We start from the raw sequence: 24,221 nt of genomic DNA, 5'->3' as shown, positions 1-24,221 counted from the left end.
TCTGATGTTAGTGCTGTAATGTGGGGCTTAGAAGATAAAAAAGAGATTGGGTAGATGGGATGTTACAACAAATTTGGGGACTTTGCCTCTTAAACATCTGTAGTTTCAGCCCGTTGATCCCTGGTCCCTGAAGATCAGTTGATAGGTTGAAAACCAGGGAGAGTTAAAAGGGAGGGAGATGAAATGCAGGAAAAACTGCTGATCTGTCACTCGTAGCTAATTTGAACCAGACCCCCAGAGAATGGGAGGACATTCCCACCTGGGATTCAGATTTTGGGTTGAATGCAGCTAAAATCAAAGATCTAGTCCCAGTGCAGCTCCAGTCTCCCGCAAGGAAATGCAGAAGCACAACCGTCTCTGTTCTCCTCTGCCAATTCCAGCACGCTGGCTTTTGGCATCCTCACGGAGCCTGCAAATTGTGTTGACAAAAAGTAATGGGAGATTGTTTATTTCCCAAGTCTTTATATTCAGTCAATAGCTGCTTCCTCTTTCCTACTCACATTTTCCCATATGGTGACTTTGGAAAATTCCTCTCCGATTTCGTTGGGAAGTGCAGGAGGCTCTCGTTGGTAGAGGGTTGCCTGTTGCTCTCTAATTCTGCTGCTCACATCTGGAAAGGATCTGGCTTGGAAAGGGGAGACTCGCTGTGAGCTCAGTGCATGTCACTGACATGGCATGAGTGAGGGAGCCTGTGGGGGCAACAGAAATGTTCTTCTCCATTCAGCTGAGTTCTGACAGCAAAGGTGAGTTTTTCAGCACTTTATTTGTTTCAAAAGCTGGATTGTCAGAACCTGCAGCAGCAGCAGCAGTCTGCCTTTCAGCTGCAGCTTTTAGCAAGGATATTCAGTGTAACAAACTCAGTTAACCTGTTGATTTTGAAGAATCCTCCCATTTTGTGGATGTTTTTCCTATCTCTGTGTGTGTGTGTCCTGTGAGAATGTGTGTGGATGATAACAGATAACAGAGATGAGATACTTTGAAAGAGATTCCGTTGTTTATTGAGGTAACTGTGGTCACTGAGAAGCATTCAGTAACTCCTAAAACTGCAGTTTACCTCTGGAGACTGTGTCTTTTGTAGCACCCTGTCTCTGGTGCTGTGGGGCACCAAAGGGCAGGTGCCAGTTCTGTCTGGACTCAGAAAGATGCAGTGCAGAAGCCCCTGAGCTGGTTTCAGGGTCCCTTCAGTCTCTGGGTGGCAGGACCTGATCCAAAGCCCACCTACAGCCAGGGAAGAGGACTGTTTCTAGTGGGTTTTGAGCTACTCCTTTAGAAAAGTTTCTTAGTAAGGCTTTGGATCAGGCCCATGGGAATGAGTTGAAATGGAGTGAGTTACCTCAGACTTTCTTTGAACTAAAAATCACAATCATGTCTGGTTTTACTGCCTGCACTCCAGATGTACACAGATGTTCCTGTATCCAAAGTGTCTCCCTGTGCTAGAGCAGCATTCACTCCAAAGGCATTGTAGCAGACAATAGTGTACATTTTGCTGACAAGGGGGTGAGATTGCCTCTGAAATTTTATTGTGCAATAGATAGAATATTTCATGTTAATTTTTTAACATCCTTTCAGCTGCATATGTGGAAAAGTCAGCATGTTGCAAATCTGTAGAGCCCAGTACCAACCACAGTGTAACTGTGTTTGTATTGCTACAGCAGGGCTGGTTGGGACCTGCATATAAAAGATTTTTTTCTTTAGTTTCTTTTGTAAGTATCTATAAGGGTAAGCTGATATATGGGGAAAATACTTTGTTAGAGACCTGAGATACTTTCTGAGATTATTTTCTCTAAGATTTCTGAAATATTTTCTGAGATTAGGTTACCAAATACTAAAGATTTTACTAATCCACTGTTGGCATACTCATATGGCCAGTTTTGATCTCACTGTTAATATTTAGCTGCCATACAAGGAATGTTTTATAAAAGAGAATAATTTCATTATATTCAGCTATTCAGCTATATGGAAGCTGTGAAATAGTGGAGCAGGGGGAAGAGGGATCGATGCTAAATGCTTAAAATCACCCAGAATGTTTGTAGCAAAGACCAGGACCAAAGCAAAACCATCCATGTCTTGGGATGCCCTGCCCTGTAGTCCCACCTGCTCCCATTTCTTCAAGTATAAGTCAGTGTTTAAAGAAATTATTTACAATTTTCATGACTGTGACTGAGAGCAGGATCTGTCCAATGCTCCCCAAGCACCCAGAGTCTGTGAGAGCCCCTGGTGCAAAGCAGCAAAGCCCAGTGGGTGTAAATGGAGATGTGCAGTTCTGACAGCCGCCAGTGTGGCTCTGGGAGGTTCTTGTTTCTGATGCAAAGAAGGCATGTGGCTGGTAGAGGTGAACAGAGTACTTATTACTTATTTCGTGTCATGAATCCACTGTGCCTTTTCACCTTAAAAGATCAGCCTAAGTAAGTCTCATCACTGTTGAATGCTTCTGATTAGAATAGCCAAGAGGATAAAAGACAGGCCATAACCAGCCCTGACTGAAAACCTTTATGTATGAAATCTGAGAAGGGCAACAAATGGGACCGAGGGGGCTGGGTTAGGGCCAGCTGGCTGCTCCAGTCCGTATCCAACTTCTGTTTGGATTATTTTAACCTGCTGCCAGAAAGATAAAAGCTGAACGTGAGCCAGGCCTCTTAGTTCAGATCAGCACTGTCCAAAATCCATAGGAAGCCCGTTTTGTTTTCAGTAGCCATGAGGTTTTGTTGTTGCTCCACGCACGTGTAGCAGCCCCTCCGAGAGTCACTCTTGTCCAGCCTCTGTGTTGTTTAAATAACGAGAAGAGTTTCTCCCTAAGCAAAACTGCGAGGAGCAGTGCGACCGACAGCCACACTGAACTAACATTTTATGAATCTCCGGGGATCACCTGGCGTTTCTCAATATGAAAAAAGCAATAACTAACCGGAGGAATTGGGGCCGGTGTGGGGGATGCTGTGCCCGGGGCCCGCATCCCGGTGCCCAAACCGCGCTCAGAGGGCGTGAAGGCGCCCCGGGAGAGCGGGGCGGGCGCCGGGCTCTGGTCCGGGCCGTGCCCCGGGGCTGACCCGCCGTGCCGGAGCTGACCCGCTGTCCCAGCCCGTCCCCGGGGCTGACCCACTGTCCCGGCCCGCGGGCATGCCGGCGGCGGCCGGGCGCTGCTGGGCTGCCTGGGGCTCCCGGCGCTGCTGGCGCTGGGCTGCCCCGCCCACACCGACACCGAGCCCGAGCCCGAGGCGGCCCGGCCCCCGCGGCCCGGCCCGCCTGCCCCCCGCGACTGCGGCTGCACCCAGGAGGGCGTCGTGGACTGCGGCGGCATCGACCTCAAGGAGTTCCCGCTGCTGCTGCCCGAGCTCACCAACCACCTGTCCCTGCAGGTAAGGGCGCGCCGTGCCCGCATCCCGCCCTCATCCCGCTCCTCCCTGCTCCCCTCAGCCCCGACCCGGCTGCCCGCAGGGAGCAGCAGGTGCAGCGGGCCTTAAGCTCGACGGATGCGCCTGGTTATCGGCACTAATTCTCTCCCCGCAGATCCAGGGAGGGCGAAAGATACGAAATTTTTCTCTTTAGTCTCTCACAGCTTCCTGAGAAGAATTTTTGTCCGAACTAACAGTTACTGTTTCTGGTGAAGGCCTTTCATTTTGAGGTGTCTTTGAGAAGGATGGGCTAAGTTTCTGGGCAGCACTGCCTGTTAGTCCAGATGCTGAAGACACAGTGAACCTGTGCAGACACAGGGCCAGCCCGTGTTCCCTCGTGTCCCATCTCTCCCTCAGCACACAAACTCAGCAAGAAGCAGGGGTGACACAGCCAGTGCCATCCCTCAACCCCAGTGGCACTGCCTGTGGCAGGGACACTGATGTCATGCCTGCAGCAAATGGTTCCACTCCAGAGATCTCATGTCTTGTTAGGATAAGGACAGGTAAGGTTGTGAGATTCCAGCTTAAGGTAGAAGAAGCAGGATGTCCTGGACTGTCAGCAGGTTTCCATGCTCTGCTGTTAGTTAATTGATCCCTATGACCAGCATTTGGGCAGGTGTCCTTTCCATGGCAGTGCTCTGACACCTGCAGGCGTGGCAGGGCCAGAGCATGGCAACCTTGTGGCCGTGCCTCCTCTGAGCAGTGGCAGCAGTTCCAGGATTTCCAATGCCTTGCTTTTGGTTTATTGCTCCTATCTGCCAGTTCTGTGCAATGGATGAAATGCAGATTTTGTTCAGAGCTTTCCAGTTAGAAAAACTGTAATGTAAGCTGGCACTTTCCTCAGCAGATCTGTCCCAGGCAAGTGCTAGCCATGGCTCCTGCCTCTGCTGCCAAAAGAAAAGCAGCTTTTTGGAGCAGCAGCTGTCACTTTCTGTGCACTGGCCTGGCTTCCAGCACAGCAGGACCTTAACTGGTCCCTTAGATGCTAAAATAGAATCACTCATTAATGGTTAAAATGTTAGTCAGCACATTAATGAAAATCTGATGTCAGTCACCCCTGACAGTGGTACTAGTGAAAGTGAGCCCAGTTTGATGCTCCCTTTCTGTGACAAGTGGCTTTTAAAACAATCCAGGAATAACAGAAGTGATAAACTTGGAAATCCACCATGCCAACCTTGTAGCAGCTGCTCTGCTGCAGCCACAAGGTTTGGCTTTGGCAGATGGATTATGGGCCTTGCCAGGCATAATCTCACTCTGTGTGCTGCCAGTGCATAAGACAGGTATTCCTGGGGATGAGCAGAAGTTCAGGTCTTCCAATGCTGCTAGGTTTGGATGTCTTGTTTTTGATATTTGAGTTTGGCTCATTACAGAGAGAAGTCTTGACAGTGATTTGGCATGGTGGGGTCACTTCCAGATTTTATTGGAGTTCACAGTCTGGGTTTACTGGGATCCTTCTTGGATTACTTTGCTGATGATTAATACTCTCCATTTTCTTAGAATAACCAAATAGAAGAAATCTTTCCAGAAGAACTTGCTCGTCTTTACAGACTGGAAACTCTCAATCTGCAAAACAACAGGCTGACTTCAAAAGGTGAGCTGGCAGAGCCATGGGGTGGACAGAGCCTGTGCCTCCAGAACACCAGTGACACCTGATAAAGAAAGCCACAGAGTGATGGATTGACTTGGTTGGAGTGGTTCTCTGCAAGCCTCACTCCTTTGACCATCACACACATCATGGAGACACTTTATCATCTGAAACACAAGACTCAGTGTACAAGAATGCAGCCCTGCTGAACCAGGAGGAGACCTGGCAGCAGCTCCGTGTGCTGTGGCGTGAGATCTCCTCATCCAGGAAACTCCCTCTGGTCCCACAGGCTCTTCCATGCAATGCACTGGGGAACCAGAAACCTCCACGTGCTCAATGATTTCCTCCTGACTGACCTTGTTCAGTTCAGTCTAGGCAGTCAGTTCGTGTAGTTCAGTCCAGTTCTGTCCTCACTGAATTTGGTATAAATACAAATATACATTGCAAATAAGGACATTTTGACGCTTCCAAAACCATTTTGATTTTAGTAGGCAGGTTTTCCTTGCTTGGTCTTATGCTTATGAGGGAAACTCGATAAGGAGCTAATAAGGAAAGCAAAAGAAACTCAGGAACTGGAGTAAATAGTAAGAAAGCATGATATGGGATACAAAAGATGTAATTGTTGTGCATCACATTAACTTGTGATCCAAATGCTCTTGCTTTCCTTATTGCAATGGCAGAGGACAGCCTTTATTGAGAATGTGGGAATAATATGTGCCTAATAGGTTCAGCCTTTGACATTATTACCTTTGGGCCTTCTTGTTCCTTTCACAAGCTGCAGTGCAGCCCTGAGTTTCCAACATGTTTTGACATGGGAAACAGCTTCACCTTTGACTCCTGGTTATCTCAGTGCCAGGTGAAAGTGTTACTTGCAGTGTTTCCATTGTGACAGCAATTGTGGTTGTGTCATCAGCTGGATGTGGAGTGACTCAGCTGAAAATGAATAATTACTGGGGGAGGATAAGCTCTGAGCTGGTTACTGTGTCGATGGATATCTCTGCTGTGGGGAGCAGGACAAGGGAAGGGTTGTGGCATGCAGATACTGGTGTGATTTTGGCAATGTAGTCCTTCATCAGATCCATTCATTGAGCAACCTCAGATTATGCCCTTGCAAGAAAAAAGATTTGCAGAATCATAAGCAAATTACAAAAGAAACTGCTCAGACAGTGTGGTTGCTGCAAGGGGGGTCTGCCCAGCTCTGCCCCTGACTCCTGCCAGGGGGTTGGCCACAAGCCTTGTATGCTCAACGTTCCTAATAGTCTTCCATTGCTCTTAACAGCCAGTATTGTTTTGTGGCATTTTGAATTAAAAAAAATAACAACAATAGGTGTGACCCAGATTGTTTCAATAGTTCAATCTCATATGAACAATACCTGAGAGAGAAAGCTGCCCCCTGGTTTTTTCTCTCAGAGAGGCAGTAAGGTGCCAGTGTCACTGATTAGTTATTCCTTTTTTTAAGGGTTGCCAGAAGAAGCATTTGAACATCTGGAGAACCTGAATTACCTGTACCTGGCAAACAATAAGGTAAGTGGCTCTGAAGCCTTTCAGAGTTCTTTTCTAAATTGGTTCTGGAAGTTAAATGACCAATTTGTCAATTCTTTTAAAATGTACATACTAAATAAGCAAAATGTGCTAAAGTGATATTCTAATGCAGGGTCATCTAAGGTCAAGACAATCAGTATGTGAAAAATTTAGAGGCTACACATGCAGGTATATTTTGAACACTTATTTCCTTGTGCAAGTGGTGAAAGGTTTCCCTTGTATAGGGAGGTACAGAGAGCCCCTGCATGCATAAGTTACCACTGTCTTCAGTAGGCTTTGTATCAGCTGTATGGAGATTTGTTTTCTGCCTGTATGCAAATAAACTGTGAGGGAATGGTGTGAAACCCTGCCTGTCCCATCAGATGAGGCTGGTTGAAAAATTTGTGAACACACAGGTCTTAGTACCTGTGTTTGAGGCATCGAGATCTGTCAAAGGCTATCCAGTTTTCCCTGACTCCCATTCTTATTAGGTTTGATATGGGGAGGATACCCACACACAGTGAAATGTGCTAGTCAATAATTTATTCTTTTAGCTGCAGTGATAGGAGCTGCATTTCTTTTTCTAATGGAGAGGATCCTGAGTGCTTTCCTATTACTGACCCAAGTTGGATGTCTTGACAGAAGCCCATCTTTCCTGCCAAGGCTAGGAAATGAAATAGCTTCTCACATACCCTTACATCTGGGTGGTTACCATTATAGCTTTCTTTATCCCCAGTGATTGTCCACAAATATTTGTTACAGAAGAAACTGGGCTACCACAGAAAAATATACGTTAAAACATCAGACAGAGCTTCTTTGTCTACGAAAATCCTGCCCTTCCATCTCACCCTCCCTCTCTCTACATATATATTTATGCCTGTATATATATATTATTATCCTCTTAAAATCTGGGACCATTTGATGTTTTTATTAAATACATGTGGCCCCATTTAGGTTTCGGTCAGGCCAAAACACATCCAGAATCACTCCATACAGAAATATATGGAGTGATTGAGAATAGAACCCATTCCTTAGTACAGTAACATTGTGTTCTTTTCTCTCTTTCAAGCACCATTTCCATGTAACAATCTTGGCAGTTAATAACCCCATAAAAGGGAACAAGCCAGGCTGTGAGTAATATTCCAGAACCTTGCACTCCGATTTTCCCTGTGCGACAAAACAAAGTGTTTGGTTTTTCTGGCTCTATGGCAGAGAAAAAAAAGAGTCCCAAAAGAAATTGCCAACATCAGCGAATGTCAGAAGCAGTTATAGTGAGAAGTTGTGGACCCACAAGAATAACACATTTCTATATAAATCCCAAGCCAGGACAAACCAGATTGGCTTCAAACTGCAGGAAACACTGTGGATCAAGTTACTGCGGTGTCTGGAGGAGAGCAGGGATTTGCTGGTAGTTTGCTCCTTGTTTTATGGATTATCTTAATGCATGTTTATCTTCCATTGTGATCCCATCAGACGTAGCTAAATCAACTTTCATTAAACTGGCATAGATGGTCAGAGAAAAGAAATGTAATAGACTGAAAGCCTTCTGTGGGTTATGAGTGCCAAGTACTTCAAGGAAAGAAGGGATGCTGTAGTTTCCTTTCTAATTTTTCACCCCATTCTCATATTTTGTATCTCTCATATAGTATGCACAGTAAAGAAATTTACTATAAGTTGGTGACAGAAGGTTTTGCATTTCCTCGTATCCCCAAAGTGATACGGGATTCACCTGGATCCAGTACTTCTGTTTATATCAAAGCTTGATCTAAGCAAGAAAACCTGTTTCAAAGCTTTTGTATTAACCTTCTGAATTCATTAGTTAACAGTGGATAAAACACTCTCTGCCATATGGAAAGGAAGGTCCAGCAGTAAAGCTGCAAGGAAATTGCAGCTGGAGAAAGTCAGGTTGTTAGGCAATAAACTGGACAAAGCTATTCAGTCAACCTCATTGTTGCTAATACTTATAACAATCCAGCATTAATCCTTCAAGCAGTCAACCAGTGGAATCAGTCTCATGACCAAGTGCTGAAATGCCAAAGCAAAGTCCTGAGCAAGTGAAAACTCTTTCTGGATGAAACTTCTCTTTCTCTTTCCTCTTTCTTGTGGTTCTGATGTCTCTCATTCCACATGTCTGAGCCATGCCCTTTGTTCTGTATAAAAGTTATGACCTAACTGACCATGTTTCTGGAGAAAAGCTTTAATGTGCCACCCTGTATGAAAATGATTAAGTCTTGTTTCCTGTGTCTGAATTCTCAATATTATTATGTCATAGTAGAGACTTATTTGAGGCACTGTCAGACCTTCCTAGTCAGAGATGAGTGCCTTTATCCAGTTCCCTGGTACCACATCTCCCACATCAGGAGACAAGAGATTGCCATAAAGCCAAGAGCAGTACTGTGGCAACTGCAGTAATATGCAGAATGCCTAATTCCACTGCTTACATACATCTGGGAATACTGACAGGAGTGTGATTTGTGGGAAAGGTCTTTTCTGTGTTTGTGACCATTAAACAATTAAGACAGGCTAAGGATGGAGATTTCAGGACAGCTGAAAATGAAGAACAGTAAATAACATACTTTCATCTTTTTTTAAAGAAAGGACTGTTTTATGAGTCCAGCAAATTGGAAGTTCATGGCTGTAGTTCATCAATGCACACTTGACACACTAGATGGGTGTAGACACCCTTTAGATAAATACATAGTTTAAGGCTTGGGTTAGGCAGTTCTCCAATGAAGTGTCTATCCTCTCACACAGTGTTCATATTTTAAATGTTTTTGGTTTTACACTATCATTCATAACCAATTGAAGTTTTATGGTAATAAAAATTTGAAAAATATGTTTTCTCCTCATATAAATCTTGCTGTGCTTTGCTGGCTGAAAGGACCAGGCTCTGTTTCACACAGCAGAGCTGTGAGGACGAAGCTTTACAGATCCCATGAACCTCAAGCTAGAAGGCAGATTTCATCATCCCAGTTTCCTATCCTGATCTCAAAGCTTTAGATGGCAATGAATTCAGTATCTCACCAGAAAAGTTCTCTCCATAGCCCTCCAGAGTGTACATAAAATACTGGGTGGTCTCAGCAATGAACACCTGTAACCACAGGGACTGCACCTGCCCACTGCAACTCAGTGCCTTCTGCTTCTGTGCTCAAGGACTCTCTGTTACACCACTGTATTAATAATTTGTCTCCCAAGGGCTTAATCTTCATGCAAAAATCTATGGGTTCATTTTTCCCAGAAAACTTTCCTCCAGCCTGGATTGTAACCTGTATTCCTGGTTTCCTGGTGAACAACTTTGCTTTTAACAGCCACTAAGTGAACCTGGCTGTTGCTCTGTAAAACTGAGCTTATTTTGATCAGTGCTCTTCACTCCACCAGTTTGTTCAGGTGCACGTGTTTCTAGTGTTATTTTTCAAAATCCCTGATAAAAACAGCAAGAGACCAAGAGTAAACATATTCAATCCTATACCTGTTGTCAACTATTAAGTTTTGGAGACAGAACTTTTCTGTATTTTCTGATACATCACTTGTTTATTGGACAGAGTATCACTATACAGTAGGTTTTTGCTTTGAAGTCCCTTTTGATAACCCAGCATTCCTGTTCTTTGGGAACCTGGATCCTAAATTGCAGAGATCCCTGTAAATGGATGCAATGGCACAGATACACGAAATGACAGTCACCCTCCATGATATGCTTTCAGAAGAGAGTAAGCAGTAGGTCACTGTGAGGTGGGCTGGAGTTTCTTGGCACAGCAAACTGAGGAATTAGGAACAATAACAAGCAAAGTGTTTGCTCTCTGAATAACAATCTCTTGATTTCTTCCACCAAAAAGAGACAGGACTCTTCCAACCAAAACAAACATTCTCATATCTTAGAGCAAAAGTCTGTCTCCTTCCTGGAGAGATTACTGAGTGGGGACAATTTGTTTTCGTTCATGCAATCCACATTCAGTTTAATTTATTTTTGCCCATTTAGTGAAGATAAATTTGCAAATGATTTACTGCTTGTCTAGTACTTGGTTAAAACTTGTTGCATTTAATTTGAATTCCCCTGTATATTTCTTTTCCAGCTAACAGTGGCTCCGAAATTCCTACCAAATGCCTTGATCAGTGCAGATTTTGCAGCCAATTATCTCACTAAGATATATGGGCTCACATTTGGACAGAAACCAAAACTGAGGTAAGGGACAGGGAAGTAAAACAACAGTGTTCTGCCACTGCTTGGATACAACTGGTGGGTGATAAGAAACTATCTGGCTAAACCATGTTATTGCTCACTTGTGTTTTTTGGAGAGAAGTTGACTGTTTATTATTCTCAGCATGAAAGATCAAATAATCTCTTAAACAAACACATTCCAAGGGCTTTTACTGGCTGCCAGACACTTTTGCATATATAAAATTAAATTGTCCCCTTTTCATTTGTGTGTCAGTTAAGAATTGAAAAGAACAGCTTCAGTTTCTCAAAATGGAGATTAATGTTTAGAAATCTCTGGTTTTATTAGACCCCATTCATTTTTTAGAATAAAATGGGGTGGAGAGTGCAGTACTCAGTGCAGGTGAGTATAACTCAATTCCAGGAAAGCTTAGCCCTTGGCACCTTCAGAAGTGGCTCATTCCCTCATTCCTGGTGTCAAAGTCTCTGCTGGTTTCAGGTTGGGATTTGCTCAGCTGGATCCAGTGCAGCACATTGGCCCACCCCAAACTCAGATGCACACAGACCACCTCCTGGGAGACAGGGGCTTTTCCAAAGGGGTTCTGAGTAATCTGTATGGACACTGCAGCATCCAAATCCTGCAAAGACCTTCCAAACTCTGTTGGGAGCAATTTATGCAGCCAAGTTTGGAAGCAGTTAATAGCAGCTGACCCAGCTGAGCCCCTGCAGTCCAATCTTGTGATGAACTGAAGAACTCTCCATTTCCACTGAACTCTTTGGGAGCTGAAGCTCCTCTGCACTTACTGAGCCCTTTTGTCTCCTGGGCTCTTGGAACCTGAAAAGGCTGAGTCACTCACAGATTTCTGGCAATATCTCATGATGAAAGAAACTACATTTATACATGTTTTATTCCTTAATCTGAGGTGCAGAAGCTGCTGTGTTTTGATTTCGTATTGAAATTACTGACTCTTCTGAAGTGATTTTCACACACTCCTATACCAACACTAATTTTAATCAGAATAGGAACTCACTGATTTCAAAGATTGCTGATATAAAATCCTAACATGGTTGCTTCAGTTGTTTTATTTGCCCCCAGCAGAGTTCATGGTCTCAGAGTGACGATTTGGAAAGCAAGATTTTCAGAAAGGCAAATATTTGTGAGCTAAAAGTACAGCTGACCATGCAGGGTAAACAATATTTCCAGTGTGGCTCTGAACTCCCTGGAGTGTGTGATCACACAATTGTATTTCCATACTGAGCCTTTCCTTCCTTCCAACAGGATGTTGCCAAGTTTTCTGCAACTGGTGGAGAATCCAAGAACAAGTTGAAAAAGCCCACTTTGTGCTCTTTTGCAGTTTTAACCTGTCTCTACAAATTTAGCTGCCTGCTGCATCTTGGGGTAAACACAGGAAAGGGAGAGGGAATCAAAGTCAGTAAAAAGAAGTCAAATGAATTCATTTAGTTGAGCCAGTGAAAAGCAGGAATAACCTCATAGGGGTCCGTTGTTTTGTACAGAATTGAAAGCTGTATAAGAAACAATGAATCAATTTTTGAAAACCCGATTGGGAAAACTCTTCTGTGAATATTAAAGATTTAAAGTAAGAAGAGCAAAGGGAAATAAGAAACCCTGTTTCTCTCAATCCCAAAGGCTTATTAAAAACCAAAATTCTTCCAGACTAAATCTGCTGTCTTTCTGTCAGTATCTTTTGCCTTTCTGAGTTCTAGGAGTAGGAGAGAAACTGAAAATTGTATTCATGTGCAGGTTTGGATTTTGAATAGACCTAAATTTCAGAGAGTGTTGGGACCAACCATTTGGTGTTGCATCTATCCTTGCTAAATTAAAGGGCACATTTTAAAAACAAATCCAATTAACTCAAGGAAAGAAGCAAAGATTGAAATTTAGTTTTAAACAGCTTTCTTGTGGAAAAAAAACAACTCCAGATCACACTATCTGTTGAACTTCATCTTTTATCTCCTTCCAATAGATCTGTGTATCTTCATAACAACAAACTTTCAGATGCTGGGTTACCTGATAACATGTTCAATGGCTCTGCTAATGTGGAGATACTCATCATGTCCAGCAATTTCTTGAAGTATGTGCCAAAGAATCTCCCTCCAGCACTGTACAAATTACACTTACAGGTAATGACAACAAAGTTTTGTGTTCCTTTAGGGTTGTGACAAAGTGCTGTGTTGTGTGGGATTCAGCCCACACAGCCAAGCCATTCCAGTGTACTTGGAAACATCTCCAGGCCCATTTTCAGTCTCCTCTGCTGTATCCTCAACAGTTGCTGTCTCCCATGTCCTTGCTTTGTTGTCCATGAGTAACAGTGTGTTTTTGCAAAACACCAGGATGCTCACAGGGGACAGAAATGCTTTTCTGTGTTTTCAGGGTAACGTATTGCAAATGCCTGTGTGGTTGCATTGCTGGTCTCTTCCCTGCATATAATGATATTAATACATAGTAGAGCAAGAAGGTGGGTCATTCTCCATGGCCATCCAGAGACTGGCCTCCCTGTTAAGTTTGCCACCAGTGCTGTTTTTCCTGAAGCTGCTTACCCCCCATGTCCTGGCATTGCTCACTAACTCCTTTCACACAGACACTGTTTCCCATCAGTGACTCCTGTTTGCTACTGACCTGGCAATTCCAACAACACAGTTTGGATCAGCGATTCTCTACTGCTACAACTTCTCCAGCAACAGTGCAATAGCAGAAGTTGTGGTATTAACTACTCTCCAGCATTTTTAATTCCATGTCATCTGATTTTGATAAAAAGGCTTCATCCTGTCTGTGCTGGAGATCCCAGCCCTGTAACAGTGGCAGAGCTGCAGCAGTGGGGAGCCCTGGATCCGCCTGCTCCGAGTGCTGACAGCTCCTTGGACATGGTTAGGCTGGAGTCTGTTATCAGCCCCTGCACTTAGGCAGTTCTCTGCTGCCTCCCAACTCTCTTTTCCCTTGAAGGTTTCACCACTAATTCCTGTTAAAGTCTTCTAGAGAATAGGCTTCTCCAGCTTGAAGAGCAGTAAAGGCAACCAGTCTGATCCTTTAAATCACTGGAATTTCTAAGTGGCATTTAGTTTTATATTTCATTTGTTTCTGCCTGCTGGCTACTCCAAAGCCACACTAAGGCCATGGGAGTAATTAAACACAGGAACTGTACCTCTGGGTATGACATTAATGCTGGAAGGATGGCTGATTCCCAACTTCCAGCCTAATTCTTCTTTATGGTGAAATCTGTCTTACAAGACTTAGAAATTCTGAGCAAACTCCAGAGTTGGTTGCCTAAATTACAGTATACATTGCACATAAGTAGAAGGCTATGAATGCAAAATAAAACTGTCTGGGAGGCACAGGGCAAATTCTGCCTTCTTAGCCCAAAGGTTCCGTGGGGAATCAATAAAAATAGTTTGTATTATTGCAGCCTAGTATTTGTATTTATTTCTTCAGTGGGATTATAACGCCCCCTGAAATATCTTATGTCTAGCCCTTTTGAAGGTTAATTGCCTGTGTTAGCTGAACAGAACCTGAATGTCCTGAGTTGATTCATGCCAAGTAATGTGCTTTGTGCTCTAGAGCAACAAGCTGGAGAAGATTCCCAAAGGAGCCTTCAGTGAACTCACAGGTCTGCGGGAGCTGTACTTACAGAACAACTACTTGTCTAATGAAGGAATGGACAACGAAACTTTCTGGTGAGACTGAGCTGTGCAGTTTGTACCTCTGTGTCTGTGCCTCCTGTGGTACAGTCAAACACCTACTGAACAAAGCACATCATAAAAATCAAATTTATTAAAAGCTGTATGACGTGCATTTCACTGCTAAATCTTAGATACTGCCATCAAAAGCAGAGGTCTGAGTGAGTGGTTGCAGAATAGTTTTATATAAAAGACACAACACTGAAATCAGTGCCAGTCACACCAGGTACTAAGTGCCCTCTGGGTAAAATCACCTAGAACAACGTTGGCAGCCAGCCTCTGTTCTTCCAAACCAGTCAAAACTGAGGTTGCTTTGGACTTTCCAGTTTCTAGGGCAGTTCACTGGAAGTTAAGGCCAGACCTTCATCTTTGCTAAAGCCACTTCTGAGTTTCTGTGAAGGTGACTTGAAAGCAGCTACAGACACAGAGCTGTGAATTCACCTGGCCCAGCTGCACCCCAGTGCAGGGGACTGGAGCAGGCAGGGGTGCAGTGGTGCTGCTCAATAGCCAGATGGCTGCAAAAGCTTTGCTACAAACTGGTGTAACAGAAATAGCCTTTGGATGTCCTAAATTTAGCCTGGGACTTAGCACTCGAAAAGTTAACAGTTATTTCTCTGCTTGTTTTACCTGAAAATCCAGACCACATAATTGGTCCTGCCCATAATTTAGTTCTGTACACTTTCCTGATCTCCAGACATGAAAATGTATCAAACTGTGCTTTCCCTTTCCATTTCCCATTCCCAGAAACCTCCCTTAGTAGTTCACTATATCTGTTTTGAGTCCACCTCCAGGTCATGTTGGACATATAATCTCTGTTAAGAAGTTCCCAAGCTGGGGAAACCTTACAAATTGCAGCAATGAAGTTCTTTACCCAAAGAGTCTATTTGTTCATTCAGAGAATGCTTGGATAGCTGTAAATAGCAGTGTAGTAAGCAGTAAGTAATTTCTGTAATGCATTAGTTCTCACATTTCCTGAACACTTCCTAGTCCCCTGCAGTGGGTTATGTGGTGCCATGCAGATTGAATCTTTGAACTGAGACAGTGACTTGAAATACAGGGAATCCAGGATTCCTCAGTCCTGGCATATAACACCATTGATCCACATCCAGTTGGTATAAGTGGTTGAACTGAGGATTTAATTTAGCTTCAACTGAGACCATGGAATCCAGATTCAGTAGCTTACACAAAGCAGCTCTAGTCCTAACTCACTTCCATAATGCTGGAGGGTCAGGAGAAGTTCACTACCTTAGCCCAGGACACTGAGTTAGCATTTCTGCTTTTCATAAGAGGAACATTTCATCATCTAAAAAGCAGACCTGCTTTTCAGTTTCAGTATAGCCTTTCAGAGAGACAGAAATTACTCCTGCTCAGGCTTTGTTTCTGTGAAACCAAGACCTAAATTCTGTGCTCTGATGGCACTCCTGTGGTACCTTCCTCATGGTCTTTCTTCACTGAACTTGCTCATGTGTTGCTGTCTGTGGTGTCAAATGAGAGAACAGTGACTGCAGAACTCAGCCCAGTGGCAGTTTGGATGTCTGTGGACTGTGGCAGGTCCTCTGGCTGGCGTGGCTGGGGAGCAATAGCAGTGCCTAGTCTGAATCCCTAATGGCAGTACAGGAGCTCCCTGTTTTGCTGTGCACATCAGTCACACCATGAGACAAAAAGGGCAGTCAGTAGTGGGAGCTGTCCTGGGTAAAAAGACTCTAAAGCAAAGACTGTAAAATCCTAGGGGAAGTTGGTTATCATTTCACCTTGCCAAATCTAAATAGAGAATGTTTTCTTTCCTTCTTTCCCAAGGAAATTGTCCAGTCTTGAATACCTGGATTTGTCCAGCAATAACCTCTCACAAATCCCAAGTGGTTTACCTCGAAACATCGTCCTCCTCCACCTGGAGAAGAATGCAATTAAGGTGATTGACAGAGATGTGTTAACCCAAATTAAGAACCTGGAGTACCTTCTGCTCCACAATAACAAATTAAAAGCCCGAGGGATTCACCCATTAGCCTTCCAGGGCTTAAAAAAGCTGCACACTGTCCACCTGTACAACAACATGCTGGAAAGGATTCCCAGTGGGCTGCCCCGGCGTGTGAAAACACTTATGATCCTTCATAACCAGATCTCTGAGATCAACAGGAATGACTTTGCTACCACTTACTTCCTTGAGGAGCTGAACCTGAGCTACAACAAGCTCAAAAGTCCCCAGATCCATCGGGAGGCCTTCCGTAAGCTGAGGCAACTAAAGTCCTTGGATCTTTCTGGAAACAATCTCCACACAGTCCCCTTTGGCTTTCCAAAGAACTTGCAGGTCCTGAAGCTGAAGGAAAACGAGATAAGCATCATCCCAAAAGGGACTTTGTCTGGCATGACAAAACTGCGGGAACTGTATTTGAGCAACAATAAACTGAAAGTAAATTCAATTTATTCAAGAGCTTGGAGAGAACTCAGCAGTCTCCAGGTAGAAACACCACCTTCTCTAATTGTTGTAGTGATGCTGATGTCCTTGTCTGTCTGCCTAAGCCAAACTGCATAACACCAGTTCTAGATGTGCTTGGTCCTCATGTTCTGGGCTTGCATTGTAAGAGCTACACACTCTGTTTCTAGATAGAAATGATGTGCTGTTGTGCCAGAGGTGGGTACCTCCCACTGCTGGCCAGGGCATTGGCCCACCATGTACTGCTAATTCTAGGAAATGTAAAGATAGCTTTGTTTCTGAACCCTAACAGTGTCCTATATTTTCAGATAAACATTAGTGAATGTTGTCATTAAGACTGAAATTAGGCCTTTCAAATAGCTTGTCTCCCAAAAGATTTAAAATCAGCTCTGAATAGAGACAGCAGGAGGAAGGAATGCATAAACAAAAACACTCTTAATTCTCAAAGCCCCCACATCAGCTTATGGTCAGACAGGCCAAGCTGTAGGATTTAGCAGCTCAGCTGGCTAAGGCACCTGGATAGCAGCTAGGAGGTCTGGATTCAATCAGCAGTCTTCTCATTTGCTTAATTGTTGGAGAAAGTTAAACACAAACCATAAGGCAGGCTGGAACAATCAGATTTGTGCTGTGCAAGATGACCTTTCACAATTGTTACACTGGCTGAAGGATTTGTCTGCATTTCCTTTTAGGCAACAGCCCCTTTCCTGCAGTGAAAGGTATTACCTCTGCAGCCACTGCGGGTTCATATGGTCACTGTGCAGGCAAAGGGTGCACATCTCAGAGCAGATCAGGAATAAGGGACATGGAGCATATGTCACACTGGCCCCAGTGTGTGTTCAGACAATCCAAACGTTAATCTGTGTGAACATTTCCCTTTCTGTTGTTTCTGGAACTAAACAATACCTTGTTTTTCAGTTAATATGAATCAGCAATGCAGCAACAGTATCTGCAGAGCTGTTGGTTTGCATCAGCTGCAGATTTGATCCATGGTTTAATAATACACTTTGCCTTTGTTTGATGCCTCACTTATGTATGTGTGTGTGTGTGTGTGTGTGCATGCAAATACACCTAACATGAAAAGTAGTCTGGAAGGAAGATGCTGTTGAGAATTACAGCTGCTTGGATTGTTTTTCTGCAGTACCTTAATAAAAATATAGGTTATTTTATTTTCAAACAAAATTGGGTCATGAGACCTGTTAGGCAGCTTGACTTGGCTGGAATAAGCTTTCATTCTTGTAGGGCCCATTCCAGCTACTTCGTGGCACTTTTATTCTACTGTCACTCCCTTGTCACTCCTCAGTGTCAAGCCAAAGTAACATGTTGGAGAATCAAACACTGGCCCTGCAGTTGGACCTACCCCACAGCAAACCCCATTCACATCAAACAAGGTTCAGATAATAGCACACACTTAAAATTCTGTGGGGCTCATGGTGAATTTTTGGCTGGTGCTTTTCTTTGGAACAGTGTTCCTGTTGGTTAGTTGTTTCCATTATAGTTATAGTTGAATATTTTTTAGCATTAAGGGCTTAACTGTGCAAGTGGTTTCTGAGTTGGTGCAATGGAGTGCATTTGACTGATAACCAGCACATAAGATCCTGATCGTGCAGGTACTTAGTAAAGGCTTTAGTCCTCACTGTTTCCATGGAAATCACTGGAGACTTTCTGCAACTGCAAAGCAAGACTTTTACATAATGCACTTGGCAGTGCTGGGCTAACAGTTGGACTCAATGATCTTAAAGCTTTTTTCCAACCTAAAGGATTCTATGATTCCATGATAATTGTTTGCCAGACTGGCATTATGTGGGGAATAAAAACACTGGAATCATGTTGTTTGCAGAAGTGTAGCTTTGAATAGTGTGTAACTAGTGTGTGTCAGCTTGGTGCTATGGAAATGCTGCAATACAGGATAACAAAACACTGCTATTGATCCATTCTCTTGCATAAAATTAAACAGAGGAGTGATAACGACCTTTAGTCCTGATGTCTCCCTCCATGTTAGAATATTTCCAGATGTTTTTATGTGTAGCTGTACCTAGTCCCTAACCTTAGCCAGGGAAGTGTTTGCAGTAGCAGCTTCCAAGGAATTCTCAGGCATATCTCAAACCCAGCCTGTTTTTAATTTACTTAAAGCCTGGGGACAGAGATAAAGAAATGTTGGAGCTCCAAAACAAACCAGCATGATGTCTGATGTGAAATCAGGATGCTAAATAGCAGTGTAAGAGAGTAGAATTGTCTTGGCCACACTTACCTAGATGTAAATTAGAGGCAGAATAAATTAGTTTATGCTATAATAAATATCAATTCAAACTTAAATATCTTCTGGATTGTTTCTAATATTTAAATTCAGTTATTTATTTGACCCCTGGTTGTCTCTTCCTTGCAGTCACTAGACATGGCTGGCAACCAGCTGACATCCATCCCACTGGGCCTGCCGGAATCTCTGGAATATCTGTATCTCCAGAACAACAAGATCACAACAGTTTCAGAGCATGCTTTTGAATCCACACCCAAAATAAAGGGGATTTACCTCAGGTAAGGTCAAGTTTCCACTTAAGCACACAAGATTAGTTTTCTTCTTTGTCCACTTTATAATTGCTTACGTTTTAGGAAGTGTTTAAAATGCTAACTTTCTAAATGAGCAACTTTGTTTTATAGTAATATGTGAGGAAACTATGTTCATCTGCTCAGGAAAGACATGGATACACATAATAAGCTCTTTCTGTTCAGAGAGCTTGTCTTTTCTGTGCTTATTAGAATAGATTGGCATGTTAGTAATTCTGGGAAATTAATGTTTAATATTGTGTCATATTCCAATATTCAACTGTGAGCCAGAAGTTTACAGTCCACTTATAGGAGCGCAGCTTTGCCTGTGCCTGTTGGCCCTGGATTTTGACAAAATCCCCCTCCGGTGAGGGTGTGTGACTAATGTTGAAGTTGTGCACATTCCCTTGATAGTTTTGTCAGAAACAAGTGGCCAGTTACAACTCTGACAGTTACGTAACTAAGATTAGAAGCTTTGCTGGTTTTTTTTCTCACTCAGTTGGATGAGGAGTTTTTTTTATAGGTGACAGATACTGACCTTTTTTACATGTAATGTAAACTCACAGTAATGTAACTGGTTTAAGCAGAGCTTTATACCACAAGAAGTGAAGCAAGAATCTGTCCCAGTAATATATTCAGTTTTAAACTGATGGCATATTATTGAAAATATTTATTAGAAGTAACTTATGAATCCCTATAGAATATTTGATTAAGCTGATCCAGTAGATGTGTTCAAAAAGCTCAGTCTGCTCAAGACTAAATATGGTCTTATTTTGTCTGTATGCAACTAAACTGCCCTGTAGTTCTGAATAACTCTGGAGCATACCTTTTTGGATGAATGATTCCATACCAGGCAAATAAAATTACAAAGTCTGGTGTAAATTAGAGCAGTCTGTCTATTCAGCTGCTCACATTTATGAGATTTTAGTGAATGCTTGGATGCGGACCAGAAACCACATACCACATTCTATATTTCTATATAAAGAAGAAAGGAATTTGCAAAACAGTTTTGCTAACATATTTAGGAGGCAACTCCACCCAAGCTAAGTTGTATTTTTTAATGGGAGACTATTAATCACTGGGAAACAATAACATACATATGGAATATTAGACAGAATATGATTTTAAGCGTGTTCACAAGTCACAGACCAAGCAGTAAATGTGAGAGGTTCTTAAACTGCAGATTAGTTTATTTGTATTCCTGGAAACACAAATAACAGCTGAAAAATTACTGCATGTTGCTTTTTTTCTAAGGAATACTTGGTACCAATATTTTGAGTTTTGTGGGTGAGGAATTAAGGTATCAAGGAGTGACAGAGAATCTCATGAAAAATCAAGCTACACTTTGAAATGTGGGCTATGGAGCAGATGACTTTCCTCTTTGGGAAGAAGGAAGCAGAATAGCAAAAGAAAGAATTTGTGGGGGAGGAATATATAATGATTTTGTTTCCTTCCCCCATCCAGAGGAGCCAGCACTTCTAGAGCACTGTTGTGGGTCAGTATAAAGACAGAGTAACTTGGATCAGTGGAAAGTTAGAGGAACTCTGCAGAATGGCTTCCTCCAAGTCTCCTCATTTCTGTGTTGGATATAAAAAATGGGTTTATTTTAACAGAAGGGCACTTTTGTTTGTTTACAGGTTTAATAAGATTGCAGTTGGAGCACTGAAAGAAAGTACCTTCCAAAACCTAAAGCACTTACAGGTACTGGATATTGAAGGGAACCTTGAATTCAGCAACAGTTCAAAGAATAAGGATGATTCAGAAGAGGAAATGGAAGATGAGGAAGAGGAAGAAGAACTGAGATAAAATGTGAACTCACACAATCACACCATGGGAGAGGTAACAACTGTAGTTCAAGGATCCAATTCTCAGACTTTCGTGCAAATAATTCCAATTTACACATATGATTAAAGCATAACAAGGGTGATTGAGCCCTGGACTCAAAGACTTCCACTAAAACATGACTGTGAATTGCAAATCAAGAAGGTTTGAAAATACATTATTTTGTAAAATGAAACAGTCAGTATATATCTGTGTTTTAGCAGAGGCAGTGGACTGTTCATAGTGGCTCCTGCTTATAGCCACAGCAGGCACAATAGTTAAATATGAACATCCTTGTTTACTAATTCGGATAACAAAAAAATGAAAAGGTATTTCATGATAACTTTTAAGCAGGTAGCTCAAAAGGAAAACAAAGAACAAACTAGAAAGCTTACTGATGCAGAAGACCATGGGAGCTGAAAATGGATTTAAAAAATTATGCAAATTAAAGTAAGATTAGACCCACTGTCTGTTAAACACGGCATTAAGATTACAACCTGTCTCAAGCAGTACTTAAATCACTGACCACTTGGAGTGGGAAAATAATGCTATACTTGGTATATTTCCTATGGAAAGAATAGTCTTTCTAGTTGAATCTCTTATATTCAACTGCAGAAGAAAAGATGAAGGGAGAATAACGTTTGAAGAATATGCATTTTTTCATAAGAATAGCTATCTGCCTAATGTATCTCTTAAGCATCTTATATTCAAAGACAATGAGATTGAGGACTACTCTTTACTTCTGGAGATTTAAACTTTAAGAGTGGAAAAAGAGAATTAGCCTTCTCCCTAATCAACATTTTGTCACGGAGAGTGACACAAGGAATTGCTAGGAATAGTGCTAATACGCTTAAAAGATGATGGGGCTTGGAAAGGGCAGAAGCTACTTGGAAAGTCAAACACCAGACCTCGAGGCTGGGCTGTATGAAAACTTTGTGAGGGAAGAAATAATTTATATCTGCAGACTTAGAGTACATATAACTTCAAAATCAGTGTATCTCTGGTTTAGTTTAGGACACGTGTGACATGTTAGCAGGTACTAAGTTTATCTTACTCTGAATTCTGTATTGCATTATGTAATTTATTTTATTTTTCTGTTTTGCAGGAAAACATATGGAAACTTACATATATGTCTATGTGTATATATCTATATAGATATACAGAGAACACTTAGCAGAACGTGCAATGAATTACGCAGAAACTGTCGTGGCACTGAGCCAGGCTCATGGAAGACAGTGTGTTACAGTGCCTTATTCAGGGAAAGACCCTGAATGCCTTTCCAAAGCTTCCAAATCATCTTATACAAGACCCAGGATCATAAGGGATTGCTTGGGAACTCACAAAAGCTGGCTTTTGTTTCTTCTGTTTCTCTTCCTTCACTGTTTCCATCTGTAATACGGGGCTGTTTTCAACACATGCCTTCAAATGCCATTTTTGTCGCTGCATTTTAAGTGAACCATGTATAAGCTTCTTTTCCTCCACCCCAAAGAAGCTGTTGCTGATCAGGCAAGATGAATATTTTCAGTAGTTTCATGTGTGGAGCAGTGTATGAGGCATTTTGGTCATCAAGCAACACTAATAATTCTGGGTGCAACTACTCCTCTGTTATAAAAATGTGTATATTTGGATGAGAAAAACAAAATAAGGCTGGATCCCAAAATATTTTATCTCTACTGCCAAAGCCTGCAGTATATTCCTGTTTTAGAAAGGTTTTAAGATAAAACTATTGCTCTTGTGAATATATATATATATATATATATAAAATCTGTATGTCTGCCTTCCAGAGCTTTGCTAAAGTCTCTGTTTGCTCTTGTATGCCCGTGTGGCAGTTGTGTGAACGTCTCTAAAGGTATGGAGTGACACTGTGAAGTGTAATATATGTGGTTGAATTTTTTACATAGTGTATCTTATTCTCATTGAGAGTCAGGAGTGAGACTAGTGATGTAAAAGAGATAAGTGAGCGTGGGCTGTCTCGGGAGAAAACTGTTAAGTGTCAAGAGAAATTTGTTTAGTTCAAGTCTTGAGACAGTGCCTGGTGTTGTACTCAAAGCCTCACCTATTTTATGATGTCAAGTACTTTCAGCTCCTGTTGGAGTCATGGAAAATAAGGAAACCAAGGAAAAGAAGACTCACGGAGGTACAAGTTTTTTAGTTGATTATAATGTCCTTCATCTGAGGCAGTTAATCTGCATGAGGAAATGGTCTTTTCTTTTGAGGATTTCTGATTGAACACATGTTGTTTTGTACACTGCATTCCAGGATTTACTTGGAAACACAGTTGGCTTAATTTTTTACCAGCTGTTTTCCTGCTGGAGATCTAGTTCCACACTCTCCCTTTGGTTCCCATAGCACATGACAGTAATTTCAAGCTGTTTCCTACCTTAGACAATTCAACACAATCATCAATCATAGAAGGAAAGATTTCTTCCTGAAAAAAATAAGAACTTGGCCCTAAAAACTGCAAACCCCCATATTTTTGAACAGCAGCTATACAGCTGAGCAATAAAATGACCTTCTTGACTGCTGGGATAGATTTCTACATAAAATGTTTACAGAAGTAGCTCAAGTCAACACCAGTGGAAGTTTTGTTAGTCTTTGGTGAAACAGAGCAATTGATTAAACTCCTGAACAAGCTGAGAATATGCAGATTTATACAGTTTTATGGAGAACTGTTCTATTATCTTTAAACTTCTGTCCCTTACACTGTGCTCCTGTGAAGAGTCAGGTGCCTCAGACTTCCTTTGAATCCCTTGAGAGTCTGATGCACTGAATGCAGGGTGAAGGTGCATTTTAGCACCTGTAGGTCAGGCCCAAAATGTCAGAATGATACATACACTGTTAAGCTTCTTTAGCAAGCAGAAGCCTTTGCCAAAGGAGACCCACCTACAGCTGAAGGAATGTATCATGTAGACCAGGCAGAGTTAGGAAACCCTTATCCAAGTTTATTTAAAAAAAATGCATGCTGTCCTTTAAATAGGACAATGTTTTCCAGCAGAAAAAAAAAAAAAAGACACCCTTCTTTCCCGGTAAAAGCCTAAAACCCCACGAGAGGAATGTATTTTGATTGCTGTGTAAGAGATTGATGAG

At 42.3% G+C, this 24,221-nt stretch overlaps 1 protein-coding gene across 1 annotated transcript; it reads left to right on the top strand.

The window, feature by feature from the left end:
- Positions 1-310: 310 nt before the first annotated feature.
- PODN (podocan) lies at positions 311-23,663 on the top strand. The gene is given in 12 exon segments (XM_018072163.3): positions 311-678; positions 681-746; positions 3,097-3,353; positions 4,887-4,980; positions 6,434-6,498; positions 10,566-10,675; positions 12,634-12,790; positions 14,223-14,338; positions 16,139-16,796; positions 19,156-19,304; positions 20,951-21,152; positions 22,240-23,663. Coding segments are annotated over 11 exon segments (1,860 nt in total). The 5' UTR covers positions 311-659; the 3' UTR covers positions 21,120-21,152; positions 22,240-23,663.
- Positions 23,664-24,221: the final 558 nt, after the last annotated feature.

This window comes from Manacus vitellinus, unplaced genomic scaffold, assembly GCF_001715985.3.
Source record: "Manacus vitellinus isolate BGI_N305 unplaced genomic scaffold, ASM171598v3 scaffold_21_pilon, whole genome shotgun sequence".
NCBI classification, from domain to species: Eukaryota; Metazoa; Chordata; class Aves; order Passeriformes; family Pipridae; genus Manacus; species Manacus vitellinus.
The sequence above is the reverse complement of the archived record's forward strand: the minus strand, read 5'-3'. Positions and strand labels throughout refer to the sequence as shown.